General features: G+C 37.8%; 2 protein-coding genes across 15 annotated transcripts; one reads left to right on the top strand and one right to left on the bottom strand.

The window, feature by feature from the left end:
* The first annotated feature begins 415 nt into the window (after positions 1–415).
* LOC121252665 (DExH-box ATP-dependent RNA helicase DExH18, mitochondrial) lies at positions 416–7,045 on the top strand. Of its 13 annotated transcripts, none has more exons than XR_005938257.1 (5): positions 416–3,257; positions 4,782–4,847; positions 5,730–5,779; positions 5,915–5,945; positions 6,752–7,045. XR_005938257.1 is itself a non-coding variant. In XM_041152406.1 (4 exons), exons 1-2 carry the CDS (start codon positions 889–891, stop codon positions 4,834–4,836), a joined length of 2,424 nt encoding a protein of 807 aa, XP_041008340.1. In that variant the 5' UTR covers positions 416–888; the 3' UTR covers positions 4,837–4,847; positions 5,915–5,945; positions 6,752–7,045. The 13 variants fall into 13 exon arrangements, 5 of the variants coding, with proteins under 5 accessions (XP_041008340.1, XP_041008338.1, XP_041008337.1 ...); XR_005938260.1 differs by lacking the exon at positions 6,752–7,045 and adding an exon at positions 5,472–5,529 and having other exon boundaries at positions 5,915–5,947; XR_005938264.1 differs by lacking the exon at positions 6,752–7,045 and adding an exon at positions 5,472–5,529 and having other exon boundaries at positions 5,723–5,779; positions 5,915–5,947.
* Positions 7,046–7,602: 557 nt separating this feature from the next.
* LOC121252666 (cullin-3A-like) lies at positions 7,603–14,094 on the bottom strand. 2 transcript variants are annotated; one of them, XM_041152408.1, is made up of 2 exons: positions 13,941–14,094; positions 7,603–9,727 (listed from the first exon to the last, which is right to left on the bottom strand). In XM_041152408.1, the coding sequence occupies exon 2, from the start codon at positions 9,712–9,714 to the stop codon at positions 7,687–7,689; it is 2,028 nt and encodes a 675-aa protein (XP_041008342.1). In that variant the 5' UTR covers positions 9,715–9,727; positions 13,941–14,094; the 3' UTR covers positions 7,603–7,686. The 2 variants fall into 2 exon arrangements, with proteins under 2 accessions (XP_041008342.1, XP_041008341.1); XM_041152407.1 differs by lacking the exon at positions 13,941–14,094 and adding an exon at positions 12,307–12,844.
* Between the last annotated feature and the right edge of the window lie 1,135 nt (positions 14,095–15,229).

Below are 15,229 nucleotides of genomic sequence, written 5' to 3'. Positions count from 1 at the left end.
CGGCTAGTTATAAACTTTTTGTTTTGATTTTATTTTTAGTATTTTTTAATATTTTTAATCGTTAGGAAAAAAAATTTTAAGAAATACATAATTTTACTAATAATCACTTTTTTGACTATTAAGTAAATAAAAAAATAAAATAAAATGCATAAGTGGTAAGATTGAACAATAAGTTTGAGGGACTCCACTAACATTTTTACCTTTGTTTAGCAACTAATATTTTTTTTCCAAGAAATTTCATTTTTTAAAAAAAATCAATCCTAACATCTTTTACACTCTAAAATAAATTCCAATCATTTACATCAAGTTTTATGATTTAAAAAACAATTCATCTATTCAAGCGGGTTGGTGGACGGATTGGCGGACGAAACTCACGAGGAACTGCTGCTGTAATAGCTATTCTTAAAAAAAAAATAGAAAGAAAGTAAAAAAACGAAGACCCCTTCGTCCGTCTCCCGTCCTCCGAAGAAGACTTCCCCTTCATCTGTCTCCCCTCCTCCAAATCCCCTATTAGCACCCCCAAGATTCGCTGGTGGTGCTCTCTCGTTCCTCCCTCTACTGCAGCTAGGCCAGTCTCCTCCGCGCGCGACCCACATTCGAGATTTTGCCGGAGACCAGTCTTTGTCGTCAAATCTCTGTCGTCATCTTCTAGAAGAACCAAAGTCTGCAAGGGTAAGGTGTCGTGTTTTCTTTCTTTGATCGAAGCGGTTTGGTTTCATTTCCCTCATCTCTACTGCTGTCCACTCCTTTTATCCTTATCCAGCTTCCAAACTCGCGCCCTTAGGGCTTCCTTTCGCCTCTTTCCCCCTTCAGGTACGCTTATATGGTTTTAACTTCTTGTAGTTATACTTGGATTTTCCGATTAGTTCTGTATGTGATCGTTAAACAATGTCCCAGTTTCGGATTTGTAAACCTATGAAATATGCTTCTAGGGTTAGGATTTTGTCATACCGATATTTCACTTCTTTTGGACAATGTGACCCTTTGGATTCCCGGAGTTACCAGTTTAGTCCTGCTTCTAATGTCCCAAACCGTCCATTTTCGACTGGTTTGATTAACCTAGTTCGTTGTAAATTATTTTCACAAAGCGCAAAATTTACCTGCCGTAAAGTCCTTTATGTGAAACTATTCTCTTCCGCACACAACGACGATGAGAAGGATGATAATGGTGTATGTGACACTACAATGGTAGAGTCAGAATGTGAGTTTGACGCGGATGTTGGGAAAAGTGTTGAATTGGCTGATGATGGGGACGCTGTAAATGGGAATGTTGTTAGTTATTCTTTGGGGGTTGAATTGCAACATGGAAGTAATGATGTGGGTTTGGATACAAGCGGTGGTTATGTGCATGTTGCATCACGTGATCCTGTTGAATTATATCATGAGCTGAGAAATGCTGAGAAGCGTGCAAAGCAGACCCGGCCTGATTGGGAGACAATGCAGGAAGTATTCAGTTACTTTGGAAAATCTGGTTGGGCTTCCAATCAGGCTCTCGCAATTTACATTGGTTTGTCGTTCTTTCCTACTGCTGCGCAGAAGTTTCGGAAGTTTTTCTTTGAGAAATCTTCTGCTGGTATTTTTCAGTACGTGGTGACGCTCGGTCCATCTGATGCTGCTGTCAAGTTCCTATTTCCTATTTTTGTGGAGTATTGTTTGGAGGAGTTTCCTGATGAGATTAAGCGGTTCCGGGGAATGGTTGAGTCAGCTGACCTCACAAAGCCTCACACTTGGTTCCCATTTGCCCGGGCCATGAAACGGAAGATAATATATCACTGTGGGCCGACCAACAGTGGTAAAACTTACAATGCTCTTCAACGGTTTATGGAAGCGAAGAAGGGTATCTATTGTAGTCCTCTCAGGTTATTGGCTATGGAAGTCTTTGACAAGGTTAATGCACTTGGGATTTACTGCAGTCTACAGACAGGGCAAGAAAAGAAATATGTCCCCTTTTCAAACCATATTGCTTGTACCGTGGAAATGGTATCTACAGATGACTTGTATGATGTAGCTGTTATTGATGAAATTCAGATGATGTCAGATCGATGTAGAGGTTATGCATGGACACGGGCATTACTTGGATTGAAGGCCGATGAGATACATTTATGTGGGGATCCGAGTGTTTTGAGTATTGTTCGAAAGATTTGTGCAGATACTGGGGATGAGTTGCATGAACATCATTATGAGAGGTTTAAGCCATTGGTGGTTGAAGCCAAGACCCTGTTGGGAGATCTTAAAAATGTTCGTTCTGGGGATTGTGTGGTTGCTTTTTCAAGGAGAGAGATATTTGAGGTCAAAATGGCAATTGAGAAACACACCAATCACCGCTGCTGTGTGATTTATGGTGCCTTGCCACCCGAAACTCGTAGACATCAAGCTAATCTATTCAATGATCAAGATAACGAATTCGATGTGCTTGTCGCTAGTGATGCTGTGGGAATGGGTCTGAACCTTAATATTAGAAGAGTTGTCTTTTATAGCCTCTCAAAATACAATGGAGACAAGATTGTTCCAGTTCCAGCATCACAGGTGAAACAAATTGCAGGAAGAGCTGGTCGTAGAGGAAGTCGCTATCCAGACGGACTCACAACGACCTTGCAGTTAGAAGATTTAGATTACTTGATTGAGTGCTTGAAGCAGCCTTTTGAAGAAGTAAAGAAAGTTGGTCTCTTTCCTTTCTTTGAGCAGGTTGAGCTATTCGCTGGGCAACTCCCCAATGTTACATTCTGTCAGCTACTAGAGAAATTTGGTGAAAATTGCCGTTTGGATGGATCATACTTTTTGTGTCGACATGATCATATAAAGAAGGTTGCAAATATGCTGGAGAAGAAGGTGCAGGGATTATCTCTGGAAGATCGTTTTAATTTCTCTTTTGCCCCAGTTAATATTAGGGACCCAAAAGCAATGTATCATCTCCTGAGGTTTGCTTCAGCATACAGTCAGAATGTTCCTGTCAATATCGCAATGGGCATGCCAAAGGGTTCTGCTCGAAATGATGCAGAGCTATTGGATCTCGAGACTAAGCATCAAGTGTTGTCTATGTATTTGTGGTTGTCGCACCACTTTAAGAAGGAAACTTTTCCATATGTGAAGAAGGCTGAGACAATGGCGACGGACATTGCTGACTTGCTGGGTCAGTCTCTAATCAAAGCCAACTGGAAACCGGAAACAAGACAGGCAAGGAAACCAAAGCCTCAACAAAAGGATGCCTCTCAATCAGGTTATGAGAGACCAAGGTCACTTGTCGAATTATATGAGAAGTACGTACCTCTAAATTATGATTTTTTATTTTTCACTCATCTTGAACTGACAGTCTTCATTTTTATAGTTGAAGTTTTTTTTTTTAATGCAAGTGACAGTTTTCATCTTTATTCAAAAATACACACTATGTATGGTGGTTTTGATATAGCTTGTGGTTCTATGTCTGCATAACTCTGGTGCTTTGCCTCATATGGCCATACATTATTAAGCTTCGGCTAGAACCTTACCAACTAGTAGTTGGCACACATGCATTCATCTTTTTTGTGGAATGCTTTTAGCATTTGTCGTGTTTGCAGCTGGCCAATTGTTGTGCCGGTGGTGGTTCTGGTGGGGCAGGGGTAAGGGTAGTCTGGTTGTGGCGTTGTTTGCTTGTATATGATAGTCTTGGTTGTGCCTAGATGGTGGTGGTTGTCTTGATTATCTTCTGCTTGGATAATTCAATGAAAGATTTAATGTTAAGTTCTGTGTAGATGCTTATAGATGTGTATTTTCTTGGGTAGTAGATTTTGAGAATGGTAATTTGTTTTTTTCGATTGCAATTAGTTACTCTGGAGGGGTGATTGGTGTGTTTAAGAATGCGGTGCAGTTGTCATGGTTGTTCAAGTGATGATGGTGGTGATGACATTGGATGGAATATTTGAAGTTCATACTTATTGACATATTGTGCTTTGGGAGGAAAAAAACGTTATGAATAAATGTGTTCTAGATATTTACATCTGATTACTAATTAGGGTTTTTTTTACAAGAGGAAAAACCTTAAGTACGCGGGATGCATACAAAGTGGTCGTAAAAGTGTTAAAGACCTAATTATTGATCCAAAAGCCTTAGGACTGTTGGATACTAATTTGGTTAACAATAACCCTCAAGATCGTAACATTCTACCACACTTCCAAATCTGATGTCCACGGCATCCCACTCTATCGACATTGACGTCGTGGTAGCTATTTCCCTTTTGGCGGCTTCACTCATCTATTAGTATTCAATGACTTAACATTATGCCCATAGTATACATAGTACCAAGGCATTTTAATCCAGCCTATAGGTCGCCCCCTCCGTGACTTGAACTCGTGACGTGATGCCTGCAATGATACCAATTGTTAAAGGGCCCATCCATTGATCCAAAAGTTCTCGCACTGTTGGATACTAATTTTTTTTTTTTTTTATCAGTAATCAAAGTATTTTATTCATAAAAGTAGACAAAGCTCAAGTACACAAGGAGTATAGATGAGAAATACCTAACTAGAGTTTACAACTGATAGTTAAAAGTTATGGACACTTAGTCCATTACAAGCAATGGCCCCCACCCTTTTAAAGAAAAGGATTACAGCCTGGAATTCCTTATATCTATAATATGTATGTATTTATGTATGTATGTGTTGGTTTGTATGCCGATGAAAAGCTTATCACGAACTGATCCATGACAGTAGATATGATGTGTGTTTTTTCACTGTTTTTTAATAGAAAGATTGTATTTATTTGCCTTATCTATTTTTCAAGTACCAATCACTTTTTCTGCCGTGCAGGAAAAAGCTTGAAAAGTCTTTACCAAGTAAGAATACAGAGAAGGTTGCTGCATAATGAAATTGCAGGTATTGATGCTTCCATGTTACCTCCTTCCACATGAATCAAATCAGGGCTTTGTTCCCAAGGAATCTCAAATGAACAATGCTTTCATTTTAGAAAAGGCCATCATGCCTGCCCGTGGATAGGGGATTATTGTGCCTCTCTCTTTGTTGGGTAATTTGTTTACTGTGAACTAAAATGAAATACTGTCGTGCATAAAAGCCCTATACAAGATATACAAGATAGAAATTTCTTTTGTGACAAACAAAATCAAGTCAACGGGTATATCACGACCCACCCTGTCAAAAGGATCCACTATGTTGAAAGTTGAAACCTCAGTAGTCATGTATTATATTGGGCCTATATGGTAACTTTCTAATTAAAATCTCAGTCCTTGCACGCCTAAGGTTGATAATACTTTTGGCTGGTGAATGGATATATTTCACTACCTGATATTGACGGTCCCCTTCCTACTGGAAAGAAGTACTTGATACTGAAGATAGACATATAAGCTATTCTGCTGGGTGGGGAAAGCTGCTGGAATTCATCCTCTAATAACCTCCTACATTGTTTCTTTTCTGCAACCTTACCTTTTGGGTGTTTTTTATTCTATGTTAAACATGAAGAATAAATTGATTTTATGCATGCAGCTTCTTTAGTTGGTTTAGTGAAACTCAACAGAAAGATATTGCAGAGCTTCATGAGGAGGTGAATTGTGTTCCGTTCTTTTAATTATTGGGTTCAAATTTGGTTTTTTTCATGTTTCTATCTTTTGAGCTATGATGTGTTCCTGCCTTTTCTTAATTATGTTGTCATTTTAACGTGCACTTATCATCTCACTGAAATCATCAGAAACTGCTCTCTCTCTCTAAATTACTTGGTTTTCCTCGTGAATTAACAGATTGCAGAGATAATAAAGGAAGATTTGTGGCCCAATCCACTGAAGTGTCTTAAGATGGTGATATTTTCTTCATACATGTTCCTTTTCATTTTTCTGTAGTATTTTCCTTGTTATCTGAGTAGTTAGTCAACAAAAAATCTGGGATTATTGTTTTCTGTTTGCTCTTGAGAATTTTTAATTTCATTGTTTCAGGAGACTGATGTAGGGGACTCTGATGATGAAGAGTCCCCTACAAAAAAAAAAAATGAACTTCTTCTGGATAATCATTATTAGAATTCTTTGTAGATAATTTTCTTTCCATAAGTAATGAACTTCATGCAGAATTTTTTTCAGTAAGTAACGAATCTTCTTTGGAAAGATATAGGGGAAGCCCAACACAAGAAAATAACTTCCCAAAAAAGAAATCTGCTTCTAAAGTATAACCCATCCAAGACATCCCAAAAACGAGAACATTCAAAGATTAGACCATCCAACTCAAAAGAAAAAATTTGAGTTGATGCTATAGGGGTTTTAGCCACTCCTTTCACACAAATAGTATTGTGAGACACAGCAGGGCTGTGACTCGTTTGGGCTCCTACTAGTAACTTTAACTCCTAAATCTGCTATTGTCACTAGCAAGTAATTTTTCATTCCAAACAATACCCTGTAGCATTACAACCAAAAGGAAAAATCTGAGTTGATGCAATAATAGCTTAGCCACATTGAGAAGGTGCAACTTCTTTTTCTTTCACACAAATAGTATTGTGAACTCGTTTGGGCCACTTTGGGCTCCTATTGCAACTTTAACTCCTAAATCTCCTATTCTCGCTAACAAGCATGATTTTTGTTTAAGCAACGGCATTATATGCTCCTTAGAGTTTGCCACAATATGATGTAAAGAGCCCGCTCATTTCCAATTGTGCTTCGTGCACTGTTTGTTGAATGCTACCAACTACAAGAACCATTTTAGATCATACCAGTCAAGTTCTTTAATCCCCTAGATGTAACTATTATCAATCACATGTCCTCACCCCTGAACAATTCCTGCACAGGAAAATGATGATGATGGTGAAGACATTAATGAGGAAGACAGCTGAGCTCTTTCTGGCTTGCTTTTCATCATATTTTTCATTTTCTCGTATGGTTCCTGGCAATGAGAAGAACAAGCTCCAGTTAGAACCACCTTTCTGGCTACATGGTGGTCGAACCTCGTAACAGATTGTGTCCTTATTTACCAAGTCTTTTATGTTCTGCTGTTTATGCCCTAGATCTGTTTGCTTGTATTTTGTTTGCTGTTCTCAAGCAGAATTTTCTTTTCACCAATTGGAGCCCCTTGTGCAAAAAGCATCCATAACGGTTGGCAGATAAGGGTGTATGAATATATAGATAAATTAGAAGTGTTCCAGACCAACCGAATAAAATCCTGCAAAAATGAAAATTGGCAACACAGTTTTCTGCAGGCTCTCTATGGTAGTTCTAAAAGGGGAATCGAACAGCCTCAGAGAACAGAGCTTTGTCATCAGAGGTTGATATTGGGCTATGCTCACTATCAACCATAAAATTCTTATTCAATGATCAAATAATAAGAGTGGTAAAAAACATTGTATTGCGTATCGACCAACAATAACCATTGGAGCGCCACCCACTCTCATGTTACAGATATTGAATGTATTGAAAGAGTTAAATTAACTTTCTACTGAGAAATATTCAAGGACCATGGCATTAGACATCATCGAGGGCAGAATCATAAAGCGCTCCCCAAAACACATCTCCCAATCCAGCCCCCTTCAAAGATTTAAGCAAAACAAAAGGAGCTCCAATATTCCACGTGACAAAGATGCACTAAATGAAAATCATTGAAAACCATCCAAGCCTGGAGTAATTCGAGAACAATCTTCCAATTCAACAAATGGAGGATATAATCATACGTGCCATGCCAAGCAAATACCTTGGACAATATTTGATAAGTTTTTATGTTTGTTTCTTCAAGCAAGATACCGATACATTTTCCTATCATTTTTATCCCTCTCCAAAAACTCCCGCTCAATGAGGGATTCAATTCGTTTCTTTATGACAACAGGGTTTGGCATGAACCGAGCCTGCAATTGTTTTGTCACCTCAGCAACAATGTTATTATGATCTAAAGTCCTCCGCGACTTCATGATCCTCACAATTGCTGCCTCGATCTGAGGCTTCCTGTCCTCCTCCACTCTTTGTCGGGTTTCCTGATTTTCGGGTTCAGACTCCCTCTGTGCAACCACGGTACCTATTTTTACCTTATAGAGCTTGCTCGTGAACTTGTCATTGAAGAAGAAGTCATCATCCTCAGCTATGTCCTTGCTCATAGGCTCCTTTCGCAAAACATTCTTCCCCTTCACACAGGCCAGAGACTGTAGGCATCTCTTCAAGTCTGAGGCAGGTATCTCTGTGGCTTGCTCAATCTCTTTATAACTCAACCGATCGGCATTGTTGAAAAGCATCAGTACACACATCTGGTAGGTAGAAACATTCAGCTCATGCTTCTGGCCCTTCCCAAAGGTTGCTTTCAAATCAGCAGTGCCCATGTTTGTTTGCCAGGACAGCCTTCGCCCAGTATGGGTCCCAAGATAATAACTCCTGAACTTCTCACATACCACCAAGATTTCTGCTGGAAGGTTGCATGTAGCACTTGGTTGAGTTGGCCACGAACCTGTAGTGAGCACCTGGACAGCTAAAGTTGGGTTGTCCCCTAACTCAGCACCATGGCTTGCGTAGAAGCCCTGCATTGTATCCTGAGAGGTCTTCATGTCAGTAAACATACCTTCCAGTTTAGACGTAAATTGGTAGCCACACTCTGTTTTAAGCTTAACAATCAAACTTCTTTCTGCATCATCAGAGACCGTTTTCCCAGCAAGAAGCCTCTTGGCCAAATGCTGTTTGTAATACTTCTCAAACACGTCTTTCTCTTGTAGGTAACGAAAAAGCATCATGACCTTGTCCAGCACAACCTCCACATCTTCCTCACTGACACCTCTCAGTCCTTTTCGAAGCTTGTCATCCACAAACAAAGAAATGAATTCTGGGGACCGAGCGTTCAAATTGATAAAGTACTCAAAAGAGGAATTCAAAGCATTCTGGAATGTCTTGTCATTGCCAAATGCCAAACTGATGATTTGGTCATATTTATCCTTTAAATCCAACAAACGTTGCACGAAGTCTACCGGATCCCTTAACCTTTCTGGATCAGTCACTAGCTGCTTACCAGTATCCCGAATGTATGAGGTCATGACATCTCGCACAATAGAGAGCCCAGCGGGCACCCTGCGAAACAAGTTATACATCCTCCCCAAGTCCTCATATTTGTCATTCACAAGCATATTAACTAAGCCTGAGTTCTCCATATGAACTAGTCTGTGCATGTGACTTTCAATCATCTCCTTTTCAACGACATTAGTTATCTTATCTAAACTTCTGGTATCCAAATAATGGGACACTCTCTCCATTTCTTCGTTCAGACGTCTCTCCGCCTTCTTCAAATAATCCCCACAATCACATGACTCAATAAATTGTTGAGATTCAAGACGGTAAAAATCTGCTGAAACTTCAAGAAAATGCTGCTCAAAGTCTTCTTGGTAAACAGAACAACCTAAATCCATTAGCATCTTTATAACATTCCTCATCAAACCTCTATTTATAACTTCACCATTCCTTTCTCTATACACAAGCTCAAGAAGTGTCTCCCGAAGCCTAGTTTGGGTTTTGCTGGAGTGGATAACAACGTCTCTCCATAAATTCAACCCAAGCTCATGAACCGGGGTTTTGTGGGTGCTTGGTATGAAAGTCCTATCCATATACATCAATATATCTCGGATCATCTGCAATGCCTTGTTATGATCTGCCCATTTCCTGTTCAGCTCTTCCAAGAATACCTCCCCCTGAGCTGCTTCAATTGATTTAGATATTTCACTTAGATGAGAAGTCATGGTTGTCACCAGTCCAGAGTAGAGTTTCTCTCCAAACTTATGCAGCACCATATTGTAAGCATTCCTGAATGCATTCAGAATCTTAAACATCAGAAAAGGCAAGGTGTTCTTATGCAGAAAGATAGTAGCAGCATCTCACACAAAATATGTATTCTAGTGTTTCTTATTTATTTATTTATTTATTTTAAAAAAAGTGCAGCTACAACAGTTGGCAGCACTTAGCAAAAACTCCATGGGATTAACTCTGGCAAATCAAACTGCAGTTTTACTTCCAATTTTCCGCAAAAAGCATTCCCTTTCGGGCTTTTTCCTTCTTAAATACAGTTTTATCATCCCAAGCCAACCATAGACTGGGTGCCCCTAAAACTATTCCCCACTTCATGCCCCTTGCAGGGCACAAACCCCAGCCAACTCTTGGAGGAGACAGGAGGTGCCAGCCAAGAATATTTCCCTACTTTCTCACTCATCCATTTCCAAAATTGTCTCACCTACAATTATCTAGTTTCTTTCTTTTCGTTTTGATAAGTAGCTTCAATTATCAAAGCATTGTTTCTTGTTTGTCCCAAATCAGTCCACAAATAAGGGTTGATCTTAAGAAGATTCTTTGAGATATTATTTTGGAATGCCCATAAATGATGGGAAGGTTGGGAAGCAAGTCGCGAGTGGACCTTGATACGAGAACTTTGATACATGACTACCATAACCAATTTCATATGGATATGGACAAAAATTACCAATAAAGCATCCAAAACCTTGTATATGTGATGAAGCATCGAACTGCAACTTTCCTCTCCCACAGTGGTGCAGCTTCGAATTACAAGATAAATTATTTGTAGCTTCTTTACCTTAATTGCTAGTTGAACGAACAAAATAAGGGGCACGTATCCATGTCATTTGCCAACTTCATAGTGCAAACACTTAAATGAAGCAGCTTTGATATTAAATCTGTTGACTCCCATTCTTGCACTCCACTAGACATTAAAAGCACCTTGATAGTCAATGATCTCAAAGTTTATATTTAGGATACATGATGACTCATAGGATTAAGGAACCAGTGCCCTCCAATCAGCAAACCAGTCAAGATTGGTTGCAATCAATCCATGACTTGAAAGTCAATGTTGCAGATTAGTTGACAAAGATCAAAGGGATCTCAAAACAACCGGCCTGTTAATTTTTCTCATGTGTCTGATTTGGTTAGAGCCCATTTGGCAATTCAAGATACGGGGTATTGTGTTACTCCATATGATAAGAAGATAAGGTAAGTGGTATATGAGATCTCACATTGCTTGGAAAGGAAAAGTTCTTGCTCTTTATAATGTTCCAATGGGGTTCCAATAGTACCATTGACTAGTCTTTTTAAAGTATAGGCCATATGGCTTGAATATTCCATTGGAACATTACAAATGGTATCAGAGACTATACCAACCAGAATTGTGAGACTTGAGCAGTGCCACCTACAACGGATGGGCCCGACGAGGACGTTGGGAATTAAGGAGAGATTGCGATACCCCAAATGATAAAGAGGACAAGGTAGGTGGTGAAAGATATATCCATAAAACATGCACATAAAAACAGAAAGAAAGTACAACATGGTGAGAAATCTCACAAGGAACATCAAAACAAAGTAATACAAGGAAGCTAAAATACAACTAGCAGCACATAAATATGCCAACTACATATCCTAAAACCTAATGTAGCCTCAGCAAGTCTTGGAATGAAAGAGTAAAAAATGCAATGTGATTACTACATAAATCTCCTACCCAAAAAAATATATAAAGCTCCAACTACCAACCGGTAAGGGTTATTAGATGAGGATTATTATATGCATCAAATGGTTTTGAAATTATGAAACACATCCACGTATTTGCAGATATGAGGCCAAGATACAAGACTCATGAACTTCCTATCCACATGCTAGCCTTCTTTTCTATTTTGAACCACTTTCAAGCTTTAACCATCCCTCACGACCAAGATACTCACTATCAAAAGTCAAACATCATGTGAAACTAAACATGAATATAAACAGCACAATGTAGCATGAAAAGTGAGAAGGGCCTGCACCCCCGGGATTAGTCGGGACACTATTTCCGGACACCCGGTGCTAAAAAGAAAGCATGAAAAGTGAGAAGGGACCAAAAGTCTTTGCCCCAGGAAAAGGGCTAATAAACGCTCGAAAAATTATTGCAACTTAAAAACCCAAAGTAGGAAAAAAAATTACCCATGAAGTGCACCGACTATAGTTATTGAGCATTTAATGTTGCTCAAAAAATTCACACAAGTAATCATAAATGTCATGCAGCCCACTTCACTTACCTATTTCTCATCCAATTTAGACCCTACAATTCAGGGGTAAAAAAAAAAAAAAAGGAATTATGGGATCTTAACAAAAAAAACAAAGCATGAAAACAAGGGCAATCCCAGTCATCTATCCGGGTTAATCTTGAAAGATTAGAGTAGTATAATAGTCAAAGCCCAAAAACTCGCTTAATAAGTTATTGAATCGATCATCACCAATAATAATTTAAATAAAAAAGTGAGCTAACATAGGAAATGAACCAGCCTATATATTAAACTTCAAAGCATAGATAAATAATACGAGAATATGTTGAATATGTGCACTTATATGAAGCAAATGCACAAAACCTATAAAGTTCTTCGAAACTGAGCCCGCTAGCATTGTGATTGTAAATCTCGTGGATCGCATGCTCTAGAATCTTCCACGTCTTCTCAGGGTATTTCGGATCCACCACGACCCGGTGCTTAAACGCCTCAATCTGAAAGTTCTTCTTCTTCTGAGCGCTCATATTCTCCGATTACAGCTCTCTCACAAGCCCTAATAGCACCACAGATACGCCGACTCTCCGTATAACCCCAAAGCAAACCCGAATTATCCCACGGGCCGTCAATTCGAACCCACCGATTGAGACGGAAATTACACGGATCCTATAACAAGAAGAAAAAAAATGAAGCCCAACCTTTTTGGCTCCAATCACAAGGTGAGTATCAGGGGATTCTTAGAGTGGTATACCGAAATTAGGATTGCCGAGGTTAAGCCAACGGGCAATTAGGGTTTTGTTTCGAGAGAGGAATTAGCTGAAATTTGAGAGTTGAAAGGAAGATAAAAGAATCTTGAAATCTCTACCGTACGGTTTTTAAAAGGTTCAGATTAACGTTGAATGACCGGCAGACGAAAATATGAGAAATAATTTGTCTTTTTTTTTTTTAAATTTTTTATTTACATTATGCATTTAATAAGACCAAAAGGAGAGAAATAATAATTAAAGAAAATAATTTAGAATGGTGAATACTTAAAAAGTAAACCATCAAAATAGATCATTTTGCAGTTCAAATAGCTGAAATTGGGACTCTCTAGATTGAAATTCTACGACTTCGAAGAATATTAATGTAGTGTATTGGTGTGTGAAAATTGAGTCACACAATAAAGAAAATCTTCTTTTTGAAACCAATCAGATGATAATGATATGATTGAAGTAAATCTATTGGAGAATGATAAAACAAAGTCTGATCCAACGATTCTAATTCTGACAACACAAATTTAAGTTAAATTCTATAACTGCTACTCGTAGGTCATTTAAGCTTTCCATCCGTCGCCCCGACATTGTATAGCAAAATGGTAATTTTGGTACACTTTCATCGGAGCACAATCCAAAAGAAAAAAGAGAAATGCTTTAATTATAAAAAAATTATATAAAAATAAATTTATAAATTGATGCGATTTAATTTAATATATTATATTGTAAGAATAATATTAAATACAGTTATGGATTGTGTAAATATCGTATACTCATTTAAAAAAAGAGTAAAATTTATTATTAAAAAATTAATTTTTTTATATGAATTTTATATTTACTCATTTTTTCAAATAAGTATACGACATTTACACATTTCATTACTGCAAATATCATTTTTCATATTGTAAAACTAATTTTATTATAAATTGAATATAACGTCTTATCATACTGTAGCACTCTCAAAAGAAAAACAATATATATATATACAATATGTAAATACAACGGGGATAATTATGTCCCTGCAACCCCCAAGCATCATAAGAATGAGATACTAGAGAAGAATCAGAAGGTGTAAGTTGGCCAGATATTGTCTTGCTCAGATCTTCAACCTCTACCTGCAACCTCTTTATATGATAGCAAATTTCCTCCAGAAGCTAGCCATGCAATGATGACGAAGTTAAGAAACACAAATCAATTAAGTTGAGTTATGAAATGGATCGATGTGGGAGCTAAGTTTATTCCTACCTTGATTAATGTCCCGCTCGATCTGTCCACCTCTGTGGATAACGATAACAGTGCTTGAAGGTCTAGAATGAGGTCTCTAACATGATCATTTGTTGCAATCTTAGAACTTGATATTCTGCTGGAAACTACCATAGCTAAAGCTGATGCATGTGGTTGGGAGTTTTCTGTGAGGAAAAATGGCAAGCAAGAAGAAGACCATATAGAGCAGCTAGCTGGCTAGTTAGCTTCAAATGGGAAGAGGAATCAACAAAGATATTCGAGGTCGGGGCTGTGGAACCCATTTGTCCATTGTCTGCTAGACCAAATGGACCCTCGATTATTTGGGCCTTTTTGTTTCTTACAGTACTGTTAATTAATTAATTACATCATCATTTATTCCTTCTTATTCGCTTTTTTGTTAGGAGCATGGAATATGACATTTAATTTTTTTTTTTTTTTGAAAAAGACATTTAATTATATGATCTTTATGACACGTATAGAACATGATAATTATAAAGAGTAGATGGAAATGGAGTCCCATCGGATCAAATAAGAAAACTCATTCCATTAAACATACGACAAAAAACAAAAAAATAAAGTAAATTATAAAGAATAATGATATGATTACTATCTTATTACTATTTATTTACTATCTAATTTTTATTTAATTTTTATTTAATTTTTTATTTTACTTAGGCCTCGTTTGTTTTCAAGAAACATCTTATCTCATCTCATCTCATCTCACTTCATCATTACAATTTTCTTAAATCCCCACACAAAATAAAATAAATAATTCAACTTTTTCAAATTCTAAAACAAAAATAATATTAAAAATATATTCTAATAATATTTTATTTAACTTTTTAACTTTAATCTCATCTCATCTCATCTCATCTATGAAAACAAACTAGGCCTTAATAACCAAGAAAGTAAATATTAATAAAATTATATATTTATACTATCCTATTACAAAACATTATCTATGTTCAAAGCACCGTCGAGACGAAGTCAAAGAAGACATCATCATCAAAACACGAATTTTCCAATGGAATGCTATTGCTGCTGATTTGATTGACGTAACTCGGCCAATCAATTGCAAACAAATTAACACACACCAGTTTTGGATAGGGAAAATACAGGCCCATTAAGTATGTTGAAGCCCAGAAGTTTCAGCTTTACTGCCTGAGGCCCTGAACTAGAGCAGAGCTGGTTGACCCGAATCCGGACCTTTTTAGAAATCTAATGGGCCTTAAAGCAATCGTTGAGTGAGCAAATGAGGGGTGTACTGTGTAACGCAGCCCCAGCCGCTT

Source organism: Juglans microcarpa x Juglans regia, chromosome 2S (assembly GCF_004785595.1).
Source record: "Juglans microcarpa x Juglans regia isolate MS1-56 chromosome 2S, Jm3101_v1.0, whole genome shotgun sequence".
Classification (NCBI taxonomy): Eukaryota; Viridiplantae; Streptophyta; class Magnoliopsida; order Fagales; family Juglandaceae; genus Juglans; species Juglans microcarpa x Juglans regia.
The sequence above is the reverse complement of the archived record's forward strand: the minus strand, read 5'-3'. Positions and strand labels throughout refer to the sequence as shown.

Bases quoted from the DNA above. Each gene is read 5' to 3' on its own strand.
- LOC121252665 (XM_041152406.1), top strand. From the start codon at position 889: ATGTCCCAGTTTCGGATTTGTAAACCTATGAAATATGCTTCTAGGGTT. The intron at 3,258-4,781 runs GTACGTACCTCT...TCTGCCGTGCAG, and splicing joins CTTGTCGAATTATATGAGAA to GAAAAAGCTTGAAAAGTCTT.
- LOC121252666 (XM_041152407.1), bottom strand. From the start codon at position 12,467: ATGAGCGCTCAGAAGAAGAAGAACTTTCAGATTGAGGCGTTTAAGCAC. The intron at 9,728-12,306 runs GTTTTGTGCATT...GAATGCATTCAG, and splicing joins AGTTTCGAAGAACTTTATAG to GAATGCTTACAATATGGTGC.